We start from the raw sequence: 20,285 nt of genomic DNA on the forward strand, positions 1-20,285 counted from the left end.
CTACGCGATCACTCTCCGACTAGAATAGAGAATCTCTTTCAAGCAATTAAATACTGTGTTCATGAGAAGTTGCAGTACAGGTGAAAGACTAATAGAGATGTTTAATTGGAAATCCAGTGGGGCAGATATACAGCAGCCTTACTTTACCAGAGAACACCTATCATCCAGTGTTAAATTAGGAACTTGCATTAAAATACACTGACAAGGTTATGTACAGTTAGTTATGGTTATGTACAAGATTAGTGCTAACCCCTAGTCTGTGAAACCACCCCGTTGCCTTATTTCACCCCTTCCTTAAAAAGCGAGTCGATAGAGGAAATGATCACATGAAGAAAAGGAACCTTGACTATCGGAGTAAGAACAGCTGCCCCTCCAAAATGATTGAAGATAGGACGTCCTGCGTCCATCCAGACACCTTTACAGTGTTTACCAAGCAAATGAGCACGCCTGTTTTGAAATATATATTCATCACAGCCCCGGAGCAACTCCTGAGCCAAACTATAACAGCAGCCGAAATTCTTCATAAAAAGTGCTACTTGGAGTCGGGCTGTATTTATCATTCAAGAACCAATCTGTTAGGTGGCAAATCAAGTGACAGTGTTGAAAGCCTGGATTGCTTTGCCAACCGTTCAAATACAGCTTTGCTGTAGAAAATAATTCCCATGACTAGTTAACTTAGGGGAAAAAATGAAACTACCGATTTATTAATCAAATTGTAATGTAAAAAGGTGTCACAAACCTGTGATGGGAATACACACCAGCCTGCACGAGATCACAGATTCACTTCACACAATAAGCAGTCTGGAGGAACCACACGATTAAGTCAAATAAATAAATGACTCCGTCACACACTGCAGTGTGGAAAGTGGGAGTAAACAAACAGAAGCCCCGAGTGATTCAAAGCCTTCCACAGCAGCTTTCCGACTCAAACGCCCAACACTGAAACACAAGGCAGCTTTGAAGGGAGAGCGCGCTCAATCACTGCACTGTGCTGTTCGGAAGCAGACTGCTTTGACTCGCAGCAGACGTTTGTTACAGAAGAACTAGAATGAGAGCCAACATTTGATTAACAAAGACTGAGCCATCCTGCCCAGGAAACAGACTCCCTGCAGAAATCTGACTACTGTATGTTAAGATGCAGTGCCCCTCCCAAACACTTTTTAAAACACATATTTAAGAAGCTTGTTACCTTTTACTATAAGGAGAAGCTGAAAAACATCAGTGATGTTCTTTTTTTATTTCTGGTCTAAAACAGTTTGAGTAAGTCACTTCTAACTTTCTGCTGCTGCAAGTAGCATGTTCTTATGGAGGGGAAGAACTTGTGTCCCTGCAGAAGATTGTTTTACAATCTAGGAGTTTAGGCTGCTCAGTGTTCTAGCAATAGGAACAGACACAAAGGTAGGTAACTAGAAGACAAGAAGCACACATCACCGAATGCTGTGCATCTCCTGTTCAATCAGTTTGGGACCTATTGAGGGAACGGGGCTGCAATAGGCTATATTTTACCATGCAGGGATGGCAATAAGACAGCCACTGCACAGCAGTTTGATCCAATCCTGGTTTTGCTATGAGTTTAATAAGAAACACCTGCGCTTGTTACCTATCCACTGTAACTAATAAATCTCATCGTAAAACCTTGAATGGGTGAAACTGCTATGCAATGGGTGATTTGTGTCTTACAATTTACACTAATTGTAAACTTAACAGTTTATAATATGTTCTCAATTTTAGAATGGATTACTTTGTGAAACTGGAACAGAAATGTTATGTGCACAATGGAAAGTAAAATGTGTGTGGAGGTGTGTGTTATTAAATACTGTACAAATGACTTTGCTTGAGGGCCATTAACAGTCTTTCAGCTGTATGCTAGAAGTACAGAACTTAAAAAAAAAAACTAACAAAACTGTTGAGATCGAAATAAAAAGAGTTCTGAATCATTACCAGAGGGACAGAATCCTCTGGCACAGTTCTGATCAATCTTAGTAAACTGAATGAAGCAGTGAGTACTGTGGTGTTAGTCACAGTGTGGTCTTCAAACCGTGTTAGAGACACATGCACACGTTACAGGGACGGAGGCTGGGCTCGGACCGGAGACCCCACACACCGCTAGAGAGCATCTTCACCACAACACACACCAGTGCGGCTCTTCTGCACAGCAATCCAGACGCTTGCTTGTGGTGTGTGCCCAGTCTCTGCCTTGTTACATACAAGGGAGGCTGTGCCCTTTGACAAAGACAGACACAAACAAAACACAAACATAAAGAGCTTTCAAAACCTTCCCCTTTCCCCCTGTGTACTGTATGCGTTACTGTATGCCTATTTTGTTTTTTGGTATAGGAAATATTCTTACGGCTAGGTCCTAGGAAAGTGTAGTAATGCTACAGTTTCCATTGGCATGAAGAAAAGTAAATAAACCACAACTTACTGCTGTCAGAGGAACAAAATCTACTCCCAGCTACAAAACATGCATCTGGTGCCATTTAGTTGGTCATTACCAATATAGCCAAAATGTCAGCATCACCCAAACTGAACATTACCCCAGAACACAACTATGTATGTACAGTGGCTGGGAATCGGGATTCAAAATCAATAATGCAACATTAAATAAAATGGAGTTATCTTGAGCTGAGCAAATAGGACCCCATCTTTAAATTGTTTAAGAGGCGTACCTACATTTCAGCAGAACAGCAACAGTGTTTTAGAAATCGATAACACACTTCAAACTTATCACAGTGCATTAAGCTTTTTTCAAAATGCGAGCCTTCGTTTAAAAAAATTACCCCCCCCCCCCCCCCCTGCCAGGACCAGTCAATGACTAGACAGGTAGGTCTGGATCACAATGTAAACGCTTTACACAAACCACAACTCTTGTTTTACAAGAGGGGGTGGTAATAAGACTCGGCAATAATGTCATGAGGAATTGTACAAGATGGCTGTTAACTCGTTTCAGAACAAATCACAGTACCGTGTCAAGCTGCTGCACTACCAACTTCGCTCTGGCATTCAAAGCTTGCCATAACAGCAGCCATGTCCGCAGGGAGGAACTGGAGCTGAGCGGTTCAAAACGCCACAATTACCCGGAGCTCTGTCAAGGCATTTGCTACGTTTTGAATCGGTTTCGGGTAAACCCAAGAAACAATCACAACATTAATCGCATGGGGTAGCAATTTGAAAAGCAAGCGTTTCTAAAACGTCACATCCCACGTAAATAGGTTGACCAAAAAACAAAACCACAACAAAAATGTGAGTGACGCGCGTACTGGCACTGCGTTACTGAGCTGGAGGGCACAGCCAGGTCTTGTAGTGTATCCCTAAATGTAACACGACCCCGACATGTGTAAACAAGGCACTCTGCCCTGTGCTGTTTATTTATCGCAGGGCTTTTAAGATGTTCCCACTATCCACACCAAGGCAAAACAAACATTGCATGGTCACACGACAAAAGTGAAGCTAAACGTGTTTTCATCCAGCGCCCTCGACCCCATACAACAGCCGTGCTATTGCAGATCCCGTTAAGCTGGTTTGGGATACAGACACGTACAAGGAAGGGCAGCCTCGGCCTTCTAAGAACTGTATTGCACCCCGTCCCAAGTATCTGCCCCACACGGGCCCGGCTGTTTAACCCGATTTGTCTTGGGTTGGGTCACATTATAACCACCCCCGACTGCAAGATGGCGTCAAACGGCAACAGATGGCTGGTCGTATCTCGGGTCGCGGTTAGAGGAAGCGCCGGGCTGCGGCTACTTCTTTGTCAAGCTCGGCTTTTTTTTGTGATATTGTTTCGCCCACCAGATCATTATCAAACAACGTCGCCTTCACATTACTAATAACACTAACGCTACTTTAAAAACTACGTATTTAAAGATCGGGCTCGGAATCACCATTTAATCTTTTCTTTTTTTTTTTTTTTTTTTTAATTGGCACAAAAACAAAGAGAAGGCCTTTGTTATTTTGAATTCAGACTATACTTAGTGAGGAAACAAAACGACTAACGCAGTCCTTATCTGAAATGTTAAAGTATATTTCAGTTACTACCAGATCTGTTAAAAAAAAAAACCTTATAAAAGTATATCTAAAACATTTCAACACTTTCCCGCTGTTACTGCCAAAGTACTTTATATAAAATAAATCACAATATTTACACGTACAATCTGTATTACTTCTAGGCAAGAAAAGGTTGTGTATTTACAATATGTCACCGTACTAAAAATATTGTTTGTTTGGTTATCTTTAAATATTTTACTGAAATGTGGCTGTTGTTACAAACTCCAGTTAAAATATTTTTCAAATATTTACTTCATGTGAAAATCACTATTCATACCAGACCAAAGAACATGTACACGGTTTCGTATTGATCAATAGTATTTAAAAGTAAAAAATATACACACACATATTTAAAACAGTCATTACTACAAACAAACGGCAAATGTTTAGGGTTTGTGTTAATTGTTTAGCGGGGTTTCAAATAGCAGACGCCACTGGGATGACAGCATTATATAGTTTTAGTATATATCGCATGTTAACGTGAGATTTCAGACTCGGCAATGTAATCTCAGAAGAAAAAACACGCAGACGATCAAATAAACCGTGCAATAAAGTCTCAACATCACTTCCAAACACTGCACATCTCGATTCCCTGACGAAGTTTTCTGTTTTTGCTAAATCACATTTAAAAAGGCGAGAATCTCTCGGGTCACACGAACCAGAGCGCAGGGCGGAAGCGTCTTACTGTCGCACCCTCCGACAGAAAAAGAAATGCGGAAAAAACCCCAAAAAACCAGACATTAACACAACTTTCAAACAGCTTCCCCTCGACTCGCACCCGGCCGGCCGGTAAACACGGTGCTGCTAAACGGGGCTTACCTGCGCTTCGGTTACACCGCTTATTCTCTATTGAAACTCCCGTTTCAATCCGCCTCTCCGTTACAACGCAAACCCGGCTCTCGCGTGGACGCGCACGGGCGGGAGAAGCGCGCCCCCGCCTTTTCTGGGGGGGGGGGGTCAGCGGGGACGAGCATGGGCCACGCCTGCGCGGCCACGGGGCGAGGGGCAGGGGAGCAGGTTGCCCGGATTGAGTCTCTGTTGCAGAGCAGCAGCGCCCATGCCAGGTCTTACTTCGAGCTCGGTTACACACAGCGGGCAGGGAACAAGCTCAGGCGTGTCTTAATGAACTAACAGCAAACCAGGAGTGGCTCGAACCGCCATGCAATGAGCGACTTGCTATTGCCATCCCAGACTTGGCAGACGAGATGTCTTGAAAGAAAAACCTCCTGATAATAAAAACCAACGTCATTCCCTCAAGCACTGCGCTCGACACCCCTTTATTTTACACTAGCAGTGTTCCCCAGAAAACATAATTAGTAAAAGGATTTCTGCACTTTCGACTTCTTTGTGCACTGCCTTACATCACGTGACGCTAATTTTACATCCACAGAAACAGATTCGATTTAAAAAAAAAAAAAAAAAAAACACAAGTCGGTTATTAAATTAACATTCAAGTGAATCGCGTTTCTTGAAAATAAGTCGTCTAAAATTGTAGGTTTTCTGTACGTACATGTAGAAAGTATCGTTAGAAGCAGTAATGCAATCTGCCAGCACGGTTTCTCCGCCTCGGTGGATGGTGCTGGCGGAAGGCGCTGACAGTTTGCCCAAAGCCCGCAGCGTGTTTGTAATGTTGCGAGCCAGCGCTGTCCTGCAGCAATGGAGGCACCGTGGTGTTTAGAGATCGTCTCGTATACTGTAGACTGCCTGCTGTCCTTCCTCACGGAGTTTGGTCAAGACTGGGCCGCCAGTGATACGAGAGTGTCGATCTTCAAAATCCTGCTGGGCTGGCTGCTGATTAGTCTGGTGTCCATTCACTTTGCTTGGAAAGTGTACGGAACAACTGTCAACGACATGTACCACCGGCAAGGTGAGCTGAGTAGTAATAGTAGTATTATTATTATTATTATTATTATTATATTATTATTATTATTGGAGTGGTTCAAACCAGTACAAAATCTACTGGCAGCGGTCTTGCAACGGGGCTCCTATACCAGTACAAATTATACTGCCAGTAAGACGCCCCCTAAAAGACTGCTGTCATTGATTAACATCAGTGAAAGATCAGTACTGTGCTGCATTGGGTTAGGCGTAGAGAAGGTGAGTTCGTGTTGTGCAGCAGCCTCAGTGCCAGTCACAGTCCTAGCTAGTAACAGCTGCCGTTTATTCATGCTTCATTTTTGGGTTTGTTTCGTTTTATTTGTTGTTGGTCTGAATAGTTTGTGCACGGATCCTAGACCACATCATATACAGACCTCTTCATAAACAAATCAAAACCGCTATCACGGGGAGGGAAATAAGACTCATTGCATAGCAGTTCGATCCATGCCTGGTTTTACTACGAGTCTAATAAGACGCATCTGAGTCTGTTACGTGTACACTGCGGCTAATCAAGCTTGTATTAAAACCTGGAAAGAGTCAAAGTGCCTTGCAATAGGAGTCCTATTTCCTGCATAGACACCTGGAAAGGACGGTAATGTGGGGTTTTGGTAGAAGGTTATATGATGAGAATGCAACGCAATTATTTGATGTTGTTTAATGAGCAATGCTTTGCTTTTAGTCTTCTATCACGGTGGATCCTTGTATTGTGACCCTGTCTCCTGTTATGTTATGTCCTGTATCTCTCTGATATGCGACGGGTCGCTGCGCTGGAGCCCATATTGACTGTCAGGTTGACATGATGGAGCCCCTGTTGAATGGCAGGTTGATGTGACGGAGCCCCTATTGAATGGTAGGTTGATGTGACGGAGCCCCTTTTGAATGGCAGGTTGATGTGACGGATGTCTTTGCTCTTCCACAGGCACTGTTGGCCAGAATGGAGGCACCCCAGAGACCTCACCAAATTTCAACAGCTGGTAGGTTCCCCACGGTGATGGAGAGGGGCAGGGCTTGTGTACTGAGGGGCAGTGGAGACGGGAGGGGGGGTGAAGCAGGGTCCCCATGGTGATGGAGAGGGGCAGGGCTTGTGTACTGAGGGGCAGTGGAGACGGGAGGGGGGGTGAAGCAGGGTCCCCATGGTGATGGAGAGGGGCAGGGCTTGTGTACTGAGGGGCAGTGGAGATGGGAAGGGGGTGAATCAGGGTCCCCACGGTGATGGAGAGGAGCAGTGGAGACGGGAGGGGGGTGAAACACTGGCTCCCTTGCTTTTGTTGAAGTTGATGGGCAGAGCTAGTGATGCTTTGTATTAGGAATATGATTGTGTAAGATCCTAGTAAATTCAATATAAAAGCAAAGGACTCTCCTTTTAAGGCTGTTTGTGCTCTAGTGTTTTACAAAGGCTGTGCATTTCAACACGGGGACTGCTACACATGTCTGCGCATAGTGATTTTTCTCTCTATTAGGGCCGGTCTCTTTCGTGAATAGTTATATTGTCAGCGTAAGGTTACAGTGTCTTGTTTATTTGAAATTACATTTTTATTTGATTTTGTCCAGGGAGAGTTCTGCTGGGGACGGCTCCAAACCACGCCGGGAGTGAGGACCTTGCTGTGACCCGCCGCGCCTGTGTGGCCAATCAGATTGTAGAGCCTTGCATCTCAACCAGTCACATATGGAGGAGGGTGTTCAGAGTCAATGTGGCCCGCCTCCTTGGCTCATAGATGTAGCACTTTGTATTTTGTGTGTTTTTTTAAAAACAGAACAGGTTTAACCTGGGGCACCAGGGGAAGCAGTGAATCCCAAGCCTTCCTGCCCTAACTAACGGGGTATTTATTGTATACAGGCAAATTCTCTGAGTTAGCTTTCTAACATTGCTTTACTCTGGCTAACAGATGACTCCATGTGGACTAGGACAGTTTGAGACAGTTCAGGCTTTTCCACTCACATCGCAGTGCATTCTGGTCCTTTTGACCTGTCTCAGGTACCTTTCACAGCAGGACATCACTTACCAGCATGCATTGGGAACAGTCTGACCTGTCCCAAACGGTCCTAGTGTGCATGGAGTCACCTGGTGACCCAAGTCTTTGAGATATCTGCGTATTCCAAGCCAAAGCCACTGAGAATGAAAAGAGCTGCAGCTGAACTCGTCGCACTCGGGCTGATCAGCGGTACGGAAACCACGTGGATTTTAAACGCAAGGTTAAGCTCTCTTTCTTTCCGGATTGTCTTTGCTTTTTAAACTGGGGTAACCCCGCAGTTATTTAGACCGGGGTAACCCCGCAGTTATTTGGACTTGTGCACTTTTGATCTTGTTGCTTGTTTTCTGATCCTGTGTTCAGTGCTCTCCAGCTGGTGGTCACTCTGGTCCCAGATGGTACCTCTCCGTCCCACACTGGCTCACACTGGGAAGACACGGTGCTGTTCGTCATCTGTGAGCCAGGGTGCAGACCCACACTCTCACACCACGGCCCTGTGCTTTCACCACTGAGGGCCGTAGTCTGTGGAAGGTGCCACCCTTAGTAGAGCTGCAAGGTAGTAATGGCTTTCTGTCTCAGCACTTTCAATTGTGGGGTTTGGAAGCTCTGCTAAAGTTAGTGGCGCCAATCAATCAATCCAAACCTTTATCTAATCAGAACAATTTCTCTTTAACACTGATGACCTGGCAAGAGGCTCACGCCACAGCAGCAATCAACGTCAAACCCAATAAATGAGGAGTAGAAAATCAAAGTACAGCTCCATGCCACTTCTGCCTTGCTGCTCAAAGAGGGGCACTGTACTGAAGAGTCTCCGACTTGCACATTCCCTGGAATTTGCCCCAGAGAAAGAGGCCATGGCCGGAGAGAGCAGCTGGATAGGAGCTGACGGGATGATTTTCTTGAATTGACTAATAGAGGGCGCTAGTTCATTAATTTAATTGAAGACAGTAGGGCTCCCTGGTGGGTCAAGGGGGCTGTCAGTTAATTTTTGTTTTTTTGAATGATTATTATTTAATAAAAAATATTTTTTGAGACACTTTTCCCTAGTCCTCCCTGTTTTGTCAGTAGATTTTCAGCACTTCAGTTCTGTTGCTAAGCACATTTATTAGCTGCAGTATGTCTCTCGTGTTATTTTTATTTCGACTCTGCATTGACACTGAGTGACGTGCCTGGAATTGCGGAAGCTTCAGCCTTGCAGGTGTTTCTCGTGCTGCACTGTTAGATCGGGGGGGTATCAAGCTGGTGTAATGTCTGGTAAAATTCCTGTTGGTCACTTATATCAACACTAAATAATTCTGTACACTTCTCAACCTGATACGGTGTTCCAAGAACTGGAATGGAAACTTTGATCTGCTCTTTAAAAACACGTTTTAAAAAAAGTGGGGTGTTTACTGAGCCTTTTCCCTTGTGCTCTGTGTTCCCAGAGCAAAACTGGCAGACAGCTGTGCAAACAGACTGGCGGTTTGCAGTCGTGGCCGCTTGTGCTCAGTTCTGCGTGCGTGCGTGTGTTTTAATTGCTGAACTCCCTTTAACATGACTGTTTATCCTTTTTATTCCTGCTGACGTTTCTTGAACGGTGGATTTTATTAGACCCCTCCTTTCATTACACTAGTAACAAAGGACCAGTGAAACGGTAAACAAGATTGATCAAAAACACACATTTGTTTTTTACACATTACACATAACAGCAGTGCAGGCTGGTTTCACAGAGTCACAGTTCACAGATTAGCACCGGGGTTAAAATTCACAGATTAGCACCGGCGGGTAAGGTTCACAGATTAGCACCGGGGGGTAAGGTTCAGGGTGGTGGTGCAAATCAGGCCCTGAGCAACCATCTTTCCTTGCTAATAGTCGACTGTACTGGGGATGGAAGAACTCCCCTCAGCACACAGTTATAAAGTCTCTTTGTATCCAAACTACCATTCTCAGCCCTGCTTGATGACAGCCTGCAGAACACACAGCTTTTTCACTCCCAGCTGCTGGAACACACATTAGATGCAGCATTTCAATGAACAAACTTGATTCAAAATACACAGACAAAAATGTTTTTTAAAGCAGATATATTTTTTGTATTAGTAAATATTATCGTTTTTTTTCCTCTTTTTACAAAAAACACATGAACAGTATTTTTTTTTTTACATGTCTTTTAAGAACTCAGTTTGAATGCGGGAAATTACTTGAGTGCACTCTGGACATAAGACTGATCAAACTGCTTCACTGGCCTGTATTTCCATGAAGTCCCCACTGCATAGTGAATATAGTAGGTACCCCAGGTTCCCTATGATTTCCCTAGAGCAGCATGGGCTCCCGAACCTGCCTCCTCTCCCCGGATCAGAACCAGGTGCACATCCATGACGTTGGTTCCGGTGAGGCCGGTCCGGATCAGCCGGTCCCCACCGGAGAGGCGTGTGAAGAAGGTGTAGGAATCATTGTTGTCCAGGAACTCAGCGGGGTCCAGACCTTGCTCCCTTGCCTCCAACACCAGCAGGGAGTCAGCGATTGCTCCAGCCGCATCCGTGGGGCCGTCTTGCCCGTCTGTCCCCCCGCTGAGGAATGCCACCCCCAGGGGGGCAGGCAGGGAGGACCCCCCCTGTCCCAGTTCCACCGCCACGCGCAGGGCCAGCTCCTGATTGCGGCCCCCCTTTCCCTTCCCTCTCAGCTGCACTGTGGGCTCCCCGCCGGACAGCAGGCACAGCGCTCCCCCTCTGCACTCCTCCAAAACCTTCAAGGTGTGCCGGAGATCCCAGTCCGGGACTCCCACTTCCGGGCCCATCCCCAGTATAGCCTCCCTCAGGCTCCCCTCCGGACCCTCCTCAGACTGAGCCTGGCTCGCAAACCGGACCAGCAGTCCGTAAAGCCGGGAGACGGCCTGGACCTCACCACAGACGGCCGGGGACAGAACCACGGGCAAGAAGCCCAGCTCTTGCGCCCGGGCCGAGGCTGCCTCCAGGGCCAGTGTGTTGGAGCCAATGATGGCGTTGTGCACGAGCCCAGAGCCTGCCTGCTCCTGTCCCGTCCCCGTGCCCCCCAGCCCCGACAGGACGTCCCGCACGGACTGGGGCAGCGAGGAGCGGAGCCCATATCTCTCCAGGATGGCCCAGCACTCCCCCGGATCGGCTAGGCTGGGAACCGTGGGGCCGCTGGCGATGAGCTCCGGGGGGTCAGCAATCACGTCGGACAGGATCAGGCTTACCACCTGAGGAGAACGAGAGGGGTCTTCATAGCACTGACACACACGGAGGAGATTCATTACAAGATTCTGGTTTTGTTTGTATGTTTTCTGTTCAGCGATCAGGCAAGTTTCTATAGAATTAACAATGGGGAATGGAATATATTTAACTTGTGCAAAATATAATATCATTTTAAAATAACAATAATAATAAAAATAACCATGCAATACTGAAGTTGGGGCTGGTTTCTAAACCCCCAGAGCTAGTGTGAGTTTGTAGCCCTGTGCAGGTAACCAGGTCAGCAGTGTTGAACCCCGTGCAGTCCCACCTGTGCAGGGTGAGCGCAGCGGGCCAGCCCCCCTCCCTTGAGCTGAGACAGGGCCTTGCGCAGGGTGTTCAGCTCCTGGATGGTGGCTCCCTGGGCAGCCAGCTGCCGGGTCAGACTCTGCTTCTCCTCCAGGGTGATCGGGGGGGTGGGGGCGGGTAGGAGGGCAGAGCCCCCCCCTGCAGGGAACACAGACACAGCCAGTGAAGACAGCAACCCCACCTGGGCTCCCTTCCGCTCATCTAAACTGCAGCGGTTTGCATCATGAAAATACATTATTAATAAAAACAGCATATTGCTCTTAACGAAATCCAGCTCTAGTTCAGATCTAGCACTACAAACAATGATCCGGTACTAAACCCGGTGCAGTGGGAGTGTTCTGCTCACCGGAGATGAGCACCAGAAGCAGGTCTTGCTCCGTCAGCCCACTGGCGAGCTCTCTGATGGCGCTAGCAGCCTCCATGGCGTCTCTGTCTGGGAGGTTGTGCCGCGCTCCCTCCAGCACTGTGATCCGGCTGTCAGGACGAAGCAGCATCTCCCTGGGACACAATCAATACATTTTTCATGCAAGAAAGGTAACACACTACCTCCGAGCTTCATCTGAGGCCAGAGCTTCAACATATCCCCATATAGGTTTTTTTTTACTGGCATGCACGACAGGGTAAAAACCACCCCCCTTGGCGTCTGTGCCAATGATCAGGTCAATCCTCATCATTATTAATAGCATCCAGAAAGCAGAGTTGTGACGCTTACCCCTTGCCTGCCTGTCTCAGAGCCTCCTGAATCCCGTGGGGCACACTGACCACGCCCCTGACCAGGTGATCTCCCAGAATCCTCTCTGCAGCGGCCGCCATGCCCAGCACAGCCTTGCCGAAGCCCACCAGGTGCACGTTCCCCGTCGGCGCAAAGCTCCTGCCGTCCACCAGAAGGCGCTCTCCCTGCAGAGCCAGCCTCCCGCGCATCATGTTCTCGGGGAGCACAGCACTGACCGCTGCGCCGAACACCTCGCGGCCCTGTGTCCACAACGTCATCATCTTCCTGCTTCTCCCGCCCAGCCCACTGGGGGCACTGCTGAGCAACACGCTACCAGCTGCTCCACACAAACCACTGGCCATGGGAAGGGGTCACACAGCACTAGCAGACACCAAATCCTGGCACACCAGGTCTGAAAAAAGCATTCTGTTTTAAAGATTTAGGGGAAGAGGCTTTCAATTTAATTTGAACTTTTTTTTTATCCATTAAATATTTAAAGCAGCTGAAAAAAAAGTAGTTTGAGACACATAATAAATCTGTCTTTAACTGAAGGCTGCCTTGCGTGAAAGGGTTAATTAATTACTTTTTATTGACATGTTATTTGTTTGCAATCAGCCAGCAGGCTGGCCTCTGAGCGACCTTCACATGCTTACTTTTCTGTTGCTGAGAGAGCCGTGCAGATAGTTCCCTCAAAACATTCTGCAGCATTTTTGTATTTTGAAGAAAAAAAAAAAAAAAAAAAAAACGAGAACAAACCCATTCATTGCGTTCCTTGTTTGAACACTGGAGCGCTCCTCCTACTGGTCACTGACAGGCAGTACACCCAATCAATCTGGTTTATTTTGTTTGAGTTTACATATGTTTTTAAATACAAATTGACACTTATTTAAAATTTTAAAAAAGCTACAGAAACTACCAGAATTCTTGTGAACGCAACTGACTGAAACCTCTAACCCCTCGTGATCAGAGAGAGAGAGAGAGAGAGAGAGAGAGAGAGAGAGAGAGAGAGAGAGAGAGAGAGAGCACTCTACAGAAAAATAGTTAACAGACATGAACAGGTTAAATGTGAGACGAAAAGGTTCAAAAAGCCGGACCGCGCTCTTTACCTGGTCAGACCGGCCCGTGTAAAAGTGTACTGTCTTCTTTCGATTAGTGTTAGGATGAAGGAGAATTCTCTCAGCTAGCCCGTCTTTCTGCAGCTACACCGAGGAGAACAGTTCATAACACTGTGCCAGTACCTTAATTCCCGTGTGTTTCTGCAAGCTGTCTTGGCTGATTGCGTTTAAACTTCACTATTCCAGCAAGCTCGCATACTTGCCCTCTGGACACAGTGGTGTGTTGATTTAATGCTTAATTATTGCCAGAGGCTGCAATAACAAACCGCTTGCGTGGGGGGTAAGAGAGAGGGGCCGGCATCCAGCCCTTTCAGGAATGATCAATTACTAGGAATAATGTGCAAGGCTGGGCTGCAGAGAGAAAGTCGCGCTTATTATTATAGAGCAGTTTCAAACTTTGCAAGCAGCTAAATTACTGACACCAGCCCAAGCTTAGCGTGACCTTAATTAAGCAGAGTCCTGGAACTGCGTATTATATTACGCGACGCACCGTTACAGTATCATGTTAAGAACATGGAAATAATGTTTTAATACAAACTTGCTCGACTCTATACATCAATATTTATAATAATTAAAAAAAAAACAACAACATACGTGCATTTTGAGTACCTTGCATTATACTTATAAACAATGCTAAAATCCATAAACTCATACAGAAGAGTGTTTGAATCGCTTCGAGCTTAACTTCCAAACCACGCACAGTTGCATTCTGGGAAATGCAGTTCCACATTCTGAAGCCTACAACTACGGTGGCCCATAAGCGAATTCGCATATTACCCAGCTTTATTGAAGATACGAGACCACAGCCGAGCTACCCGGCTGAGCGGCGGATTGACCTCACTCTGAATTGTGAAGTACCGGTCTGTATTCTCTTTTCTGACCCTAAAATAAAGTGTCACTTTGGTTTGGAAGTTGGAAGGGGCGGGGGTATTAACAGGACTATCTGATAATGCAGCGCTGCAACTGTGCACGGTTCACGTACAGTACTGTAGTGTAAGGACAGGGGGAGAGTGTGTGTGTCCGGTCAGTGTGTTGCTACGGCAGGACCGTGCTGAGAAGTGTTCCTGAGATTACCAGGGGGATAAGCAATGCGACCTTGACAGTGCATCAATCACCCTGAGATAATGAAGCAGACTTGCTAAGCAAGCATGGCCAGGATGACAGTACACGCTCTCTCTCTCTCGCGTTAATTCCCTGCCGGTGTTTACCGTTTACAGACCTACCAAGATGCGTTGCATTTTCAGGCGGCTGAGTGCAGCAGGAGCAGGTAGGAGATGGACAGCCCCAGCTCTTCAGGACCCCTACGTGTTTATGCCATGTGTCTCAGGAGCTGCAGTACCCCATCTCTACAGCACGGGGGCGTGGTGAGTTAGACCGGACCGGCTTTTTGAACTGCTATGGGACGGGGGTCTCAGTCCCATGCCTGCTGCTACTCTGCTGTGCTGTCTACAGGTATGGGATGGATGTACCAGGGCCCAGCCCCAGAGAGAGAGGCTCCCGGGAGCGGAGGGGGGAGAGGGCGAGGGCGAGCATCCTCAAGAGCCCAGGGGTCCCAGAGGTGGGGAGGCTGTCCCGAGAGGAGCTGACAGAGCTGCTGCAGAGGAGCCTGATCTACAGAGCCGGTAGGGTAACCCATGACGACCAGGGCACAGCACGGTCGAGGTACATTTCATAGAAACCGTGAAAACAAACACACCCTTAACCCCAGTGAGCTGTGCCCTGGGATTCCTCTTTCTGTCCCTGGAGTTAGTTATGTGTGCTGTAGCTGTGATGGGGGTGTACTGTAATGAACACCCCTGATGTCATGTGTCGTTTTTTTCTTTTCAGGTCCTCTTGTGGCTCTCAATAAACCTCCTGGACTGCCCATAACAGGTGAGGTGCTTTGTGTTTAGGGAGTGGGCAGCTCAGCTCAGGATGCACGATGTATTGCTATATAGAACAATCTACTCGCAGTCTTTTGGCTAGGGGCACATTTGTCATAAGGTCAAGGGTACGATCAATTGACATGAACCGCTTCATCCAAAAAGTAAAATGTAAAGACATTAAACTACAGATTTATCAAACGGCACAAAACCCCCCTTAAGATTTAGAGCCCAGAGCAATAGAGGACTCTAATGACCTCACGTCCTCCTTCCTAACACAATCGCTTTGCAGCAGTGTTCCAGATTTGCTTGTCGAGTGTACCCTGTGACTCCAGGTATGGAAAGAAGACTGCCATTGCATAGCAGTTTGATCCACTCCTGAGTTTAATACGACACAGCCAAACAAGCTTGTTGCTTACACACTGGGGCTAATCAAGCTTGTGGTAAAACCTAGAATGGGTGAAACTGCTGTGCAATAGGAGTCTGATTCCCCATCCCTGAACAACGCTTCAGATTAACAGGTGGTCTTGTTTTCTCTTTCTTTGTCAAGGTGACGAGCTGTCTCTGAGCACCGTACTGCCTGACCTGCAGGGGGCGCTGTCTCTCACGGGGGAGCTGCATGTGGTGAAAACCGCAGCCCGGTGAGTGTGCTGGCACAGCAGCTTCTCCCATCACACTGCAGTGATTGTGCTAACTTCATTAATAAATGCAAAACTGGCGAAAAGGTGTTGCTCGCAAACATTTCATCTTTTACAATAATAATAATAATAATAATAGCAAGAAACAGGAAGGGGTGGTTCAGGTGTTGCTCTGAGTCGTCTCTTTCTTAATTTAGTTAAATTATTTGTTTATGAAGCTAATTCATTCTCTTGTTCTGTTTCCTCCCTGCCCAAAGAGACCAATCAGGACTGGTCCTGCTGTCTACGTGCCATCACACCACCAATCACCTTGAAGATAACTTTCGCAAAGCCAGGAGGCAGAAGACCCCTACCGCCACCTACTGGTGAGAATGAGCTGGGAGTCGCACACAGTTTCAATCTCAGGGCCTAGTGAAGCCCCGTCATTTGTTTTGTTGGTCCATCCTGGCACCTCAGTTTCTCTTGACTGTCATTCTTGACGTCATTTTGTTTATGTTGCAGTTGTGAGGGGCGCTTGTTTGGGTGTGGTTAGAAATGAGCGTTAGGGTGATTACAGCCAACGAGTATGAGCCAGTGTGTTTGTGTTTGCAGGGCAGTGACAGTGGGGACTCCGGACCCCCCCGAGGGAGAGATCGACGTGCCACTTAAGCTGCAGACCATCGGGGCGCTTCAGCTGGTGAGGGGGTTTCAAACATACCACGCCTCTGACACGTGTCACGCAAGCAGAGTAGGGTTCATTCCAGCTCATTGTATCACGAACCACATGGGGAGGAAACGTCTCCCCAGTGTCTGGACTCCCTAAAGCATTGAAACATGTCTGTAAGTAGACAGGTCAGAAAACATGCAACATTCATAGAAGTTTGGAAGATATTGGTTCGTGACTCCCTGTGTGTCCCGTGTGTGTGGTTCGTGACTCTCGCTGTGTGTGTGTGGTTTGTGACTCTCGCTGTGTGTCCCTTGTGTGTGTGTGTGGTTCGTGACTCTCGCTGTGTGTGTGTGTGTGGTTCGTGACTCTCGCTGTGTGTGTGTGTGTGGTTCGTGACTCGCTGTGTGTGTGTGCGTGTGTGTGTGTGTGTGGTTCGTGACTCTCGCTGTGTGTGTGTGTGTGTGTGTGTGGTTTCGTGACTCTCGCTGTGTGTGTGTGTGTGGTTCGTGACTCTCGCTGTGTGTGTGTGTGTGTGTGGTTCGTGATTCTCGCTGTGTGTGTGTGTGTGGTTCGTGACTCTCGCTGTGTGTGTGTGTGTGTGTGTGTGGTTCGTGACTCTCGCTGTGTGTGTGTGTGTGTGTGTGGTTCGTGACTCTCGCTGTGTGTGTGGTTCGTGACTCTTGCTGTGTGTCCCTTGTGTGTTTGTGTGGTTCGTGACTCTCGCTATGTGTGTCCTGTGTGTGTGGTTTGTGACTCTCGCTGTGTGTCCCGTGTGTGTGTGTGGTTCGTGACTCTCGCTACGTGTGTCCCGTGTGTAGGTGGTTCCTGAGCTCAGTCCCTCCAGAGGCAGTGTGACTCACAGGGAGGTGAAGAGGACTCGAACCCGATACCGAGTGCTCGACTCGGGGGCCGGCTGCTCCCTGCTGCAGCTGCAGCCCCTCTCCAGTGAGTCTTCTTTTTAATAATATACTGTATTATACTGTACTATATAATACCGTATATTATACTATACTGTATTGTACTTCTATACTGTACAGCACTGCCAGTGAGGATTATTACATGGAGCGTATTCTGACTGACAGATAGTTTCATCATCCCTGTTTAGCACTAATATCAAGTACCTTACCAGGGTGAAGTAACTAAGCTAGTCCAAGATTAGAGCTAATAACATACACTCTGTAACCAATCAGAAATACAGAGGAGCCCCGCAGTGCTGGTTATTATTATTATTATTATTATTATTATTACAGAGCTCCTTCATTAGTGCCAATCCTCATTAGACTGCGGAACACGCATCACACGTTCTCGTAACAACGGCTCCTGACTAAAGCATTAGACAGGGGGAGCGCTCTGTTGTTCTGCTTGTTATAAATTGCTATGTGTTTGTTCACACATTGAATAGAAAGCGTTACACATTGTAACTGCACTTAGTTCCGGACTGCACCATTACAATTGTAGTCAAGCCCAGGCCTGCCCCACACTGTGCCACACTAGCCTCTGTTGTATATCGCCATGCCTGTCTCCCCCCCAGCCTTCCAGAGCCAGCTGCAGGTACACCTCAGTGTGAAGCTCAGCCCAGTGCTGGGGGACCATGTCTACTCACCCAGGGTGGGCCGAGTCCTGGGGGTGCCCATCTCGCTGCCTGTGGAGACCGCCCTGCCACGCACACAGGTACCGAACCGCTGTGCTGCACCTCCACTCGACAGAGACGCTCCTGAGAGAGTTCATGCCCACGCTAATTTACAGAACAGTCATGCCTAGTTATCACCAGGACCTGCCTCCCTTCTTTTCAAGCTAGCAGCTCAGATCGGATGCATTTCTTAGGTTGGCAGTGCCTAAGCTCTTGTCTACATTGTGCTAGCTGTTTGGTACAATTTGCAGCAACAGATCGTTGATGGGATAAACCACAGCTGGGTTTTTTTAGAGCATTTTGCAGGCCCGGGGGAATCGCCCTTGATTGCATCAACCACGTATTTTAGTCTCCGAGTTGAAATGTTTAATGAATGCCTGAATGTTAAGCCATCTTTTAAAACGGTGGGCCTGTTTAACCCTCACATCCCTGTCCCTGTGTATGTCTGTCCCTGGCAGGTCCTGCAGGAGGCGCTCTTGCGCAGGATGCATCTCACACAGCAGCAGATGCACCGCATGCCCCTGCACCTCCACCTGCTGCAGCTGCATCTCCCTGCCCTGGGGAAGGAGCGAAAGGAGACTGTAGTCACAGCCCCGCCCCCAGAATACTTTCTCAGAACTCTGTGTTTGCTGGGATTAACACCTCCTGAGGGGAGGGGCTAACAGAGATGGAGCCAGAGCCCCGCCTCCAGAATGCTTAATCAGAACACTGGGCTTGAGAGAGACCCACCCAGGGGAGGAGCTAGCAGACTGGCACCAGAGCTCCGCCCCCAGACTATTTCATGCAAATATGTAAAAAGTTAAACATTCAGGAAATCAATATGAAAATCTTTTTCAAGTGTACGGTATATGGTAATATTTACTTTTGAAATATATGCCAGTAAAACACACACCAGAAAGTTATACAATATGACAAAAAGTTTATTAGTGCAAATTCCACACATACATATAAAATGTCTTACCGCTGCGGCCGCCCAGTCATTCGATCCAGTCACAATGTTTGGGTTTGAGAACAATTCACAAGTTAGTAATAAACTCTGCATGGTTTTAAAATCTAGTTCAAGCCACTGGATCGTATCTCCTTCACAAGGTGTCCCTTTTGTACTGTGCAAAATATCTGAAAATAAAAACATTACTTTAAACCTAAGTGTGTGATTGTGAGCATTCCTGATCGAAAGTGAATTTTCACTGTTAGAGAACAACGTCAGCAGCTTCTGAGTGAACCGGATCCTGGCTTCAGAGCAGCTCCTGAGTGAACCTGATCGCGGCTTCAGAGCAGCTCCTGAGTGAACCGGATCCCGGCTTCAGAGCAGCTCCTGAGTGAACCGGATCCCGGCTTCAGAGCAGCTCCTGAGTGAACCGGATCCCGGCTTCAGAGCAGCTCCTGAGTGAACCGGATCGCGGCTTCAGAGCAGCTCCTGACTAGGGTGTGGTAACTATCAGGCAATTGTACTTTCAGAATTATTCCAATTCCACAGTTTATTGACTAATGAAAGCTTATTCTTAACAGATGATTAGAGTCTGTACATAATTAGGTTGGTTTACATTCATTGCTTATTCAAGACACAGAAACCTCACAATGACTGCAACCTCTTCTTCTAATCAAATAGAGGTAGTCACGTAAGTTGCAGTCAAAACAGTAACTGGGAACACCCTTTCAGAACTGGGGGCAGCTGTGAGTTCATTTCACCTGGGCGATTCAAACTCGTGTCATCCCCTCTAAGCTTATATAAAGTGTACCTCAACTGAACATGTGCAGTCTCAATCCTACAGAATTCCACAGTCTAAAACATCTGGTTCACATTATCTGCAACAGCATTCTTCACATGGAATAACCCTCTACAATGAAGGCTGTGTTAACCATGGACACCTTTAAGTCCCTGCAATGGAAAACGTACATACCCTAACACTGGACCCTTCCACAAGCACATCTGTACACAGAGGACAATCTTTCTAATATTTTAACAGCCCTTTGCCCCTGGAATCCACTCAGGCCTTCGAGGGTTCAGTAAGAAATATAAAATGCAGCTTCAAAATACAATGACAAGCGATTTGACTACAAGTCCTTCTCAGTTTCTTCATTCTGGTCAGAAGATTGTCATTTTAGTCTTTCTATATTTTGCACTATTAAGTGTGCAGCAGTTTTGCGCACCAGACAGTGCTGTGTGATGTCCTGCCGTTACAGATTCTGTGCCGTCTCGGTCCTGCAGCAGCAGTTGTTGATGCATCGTTCACCTCCCTAGTCTCTGTAAGTC

The 20,285-nt window shown here is 47.1% G+C and overlaps 4 protein-coding genes across 7 annotated transcripts in view; 2 read left to right on the top strand and 2 right to left on the bottom strand.

Annotated features, from left to right (window-relative positions):
* LOC121328614 (transforming protein RhoA) overlaps positions 1-4,969 on the bottom strand; it is a 10,867-nt gene extending 5,898 nt beyond the window's left edge. Inside the window, exon 1 of the mRNA XM_041273454.1 lies at positions 4,864-4,969. The gene's annotated coding sequence lies outside the window, so the exon portion shown is untranslated. The remainder of the gene's footprint in view (positions 1-4,863) is intronic.
* Positions 4,970-5,554: 585 nt separating this feature from the next.
* LOC121328615 (T-cell leukemia translocation-altered gene protein homolog) lies at positions 5,555-8,928 on the top strand. Its single transcript, XM_041273455.1, has 3 exons — positions 5,555-5,911; positions 6,842-6,896; positions 7,474-8,928. The coding sequence occupies exons 1-3, from the start codon at positions 5,701-5,703 to the stop codon at positions 7,514-7,516; spliced, it is 309 nt and encodes a 102-aa protein (XP_041129389.1). The 5' UTR covers positions 5,555-5,700; the 3' UTR covers positions 7,517-8,928.
* A 651-nt stretch (positions 8,929-9,579) lies between these two features.
* On the bottom strand, positions 9,580-13,951 carry glyctk (glycerate kinase). 4 transcript variants are annotated; one of them, XM_041274843.1, is made up of 5 exons: positions 13,865-13,951; positions 12,141-12,552; positions 11,775-11,926; positions 11,391-11,566; positions 9,580-11,088 (listed from the first exon to the last, which is right to left on the bottom strand). In XM_041274843.1, exons 2-5 carry the CDS (start codon positions 12,500-12,502, stop codon positions 10,171-10,173), a joined length of 1,608 nt encoding a protein of 535 aa, XP_041130777.1. In that variant the 5' UTR covers positions 12,503-12,552; positions 13,865-13,951; the 3' UTR covers positions 9,580-10,170. The 4 variants fall into 4 exon arrangements, with proteins under 4 accessions (XP_041130777.1, XP_041130776.1, XP_041130775.1 ...); XM_041274842.1 differs by lacking the exon at positions 13,865-13,951 and adding an exon at positions 13,379-13,817; XM_041274841.1 differs by lacking the exon at positions 13,865-13,951 and adding an exon at positions 13,247-13,817 and having other exon boundaries at positions 12,141-12,566.
* Positions 13,952-14,031: 80 nt separating this feature from the next.
* On the top strand, positions 14,032-20,257 carry LOC121329299 (mitochondrial mRNA pseudouridine synthase RPUSD3-like). The gene is made up of 10 exons (XM_041274844.1): positions 14,032-14,115; positions 14,473-14,619; positions 14,708-14,877; positions 15,083-15,127; positions 15,668-15,758; positions 16,013-16,120; positions 16,347-16,431; positions 17,220-17,346; positions 17,933-18,072; positions 18,490-20,257. The coding sequence occupies exons 2-10, from the start codon at positions 14,483-14,485 to the stop codon at positions 18,691-18,693; spliced, it is 1,107 nt and encodes a 368-aa protein (XP_041130778.1). The 5' UTR covers positions 14,032-14,115; positions 14,473-14,482; the 3' UTR covers positions 18,694-20,257.
* Positions 20,258-20,285: the final 28 nt, after the last annotated feature.

The sequence above is a fragment of the Polyodon spathula genome, chromosome 16, assembly GCF_017654505.1.
Source record: "Polyodon spathula isolate WHYD16114869_AA chromosome 16, ASM1765450v1, whole genome shotgun sequence".
In the NCBI taxonomy this organism is placed as follows: domain Eukaryota; kingdom Metazoa; phylum Chordata; class Actinopteri; order Acipenseriformes; family Polyodontidae; genus Polyodon; species Polyodon spathula.

What these genes read in the sequence shown, in the direction of transcription:
- LOC121329299 (XM_041274844.1), top strand. Translation starts at nt 14,483, where the DNA reads ATGCGTTGCATTTTCAGGCGGCTGAGTGCAGCAGGAGCAGGTAGGAGA. An exon ending in GAGCCTGATCTACAGAGCCG is followed by an intron (nt 14,878 to 15,082) that starts GTAGGGTAACCC and finishes TTTTCTTTTCAG; the next exon opens with GTCCTCTTGTGGCTCTCAAT. An exon ending in GTGGTGAAAACCGCAGCCCG is followed by an intron (nt 15,759 to 16,012) that starts GTGAGTGTGCTG and finishes CCCTGCCCAAAG; the next exon opens with AGACCAATCAGGACTGGTCC.
- glyctk (XM_041274843.1), bottom strand. Translation starts at nt 12,502, where the DNA reads ATGGCCAGTGGTTTGTGTGGAGCAGCTGGTAGCGTGTTGCTCAGCAGT. An exon ending in CTGAGACAGGCAGGCAAGGG is followed by an intron (nt 11,927 to 12,140) that starts GTAAGCGTCACA and finishes ATTGTGTCCCAG; the next exon opens with GGAGATGCTGCTTCGTCCTG. An exon ending in GCTTCTGGTGCTCATCTCCG is followed by an intron (nt 11,567 to 11,774) that starts GTGAGCAGAACA and finishes TGTTCCCTGCAG; the next exon opens with GGGGGGGCTCTGCCCTCCTA.
- LOC121328615 (XM_041273455.1), top strand. Translation starts at nt 5,701, where the DNA reads ATGGAGGCACCGTGGTGTTTAGAGATCGTCTCGTATACTGTAGACTGC. An exon ending in CGACATGTACCACCGGCAAG is followed by an intron (nt 5,912 to 6,841) that starts GTGAGCTGAGTA and finishes GCTCTTCCACAG; the next exon opens with GCACTGTTGGCCAGAATGGA. An exon ending in TCACCAAATTTCAACAGCTG is followed by an intron (nt 6,897 to 7,473) that starts GTAGGTTCCCCA and finishes GATTTTGTCCAG; the next exon opens with GGAGAGTTCTGCTGGGGACG.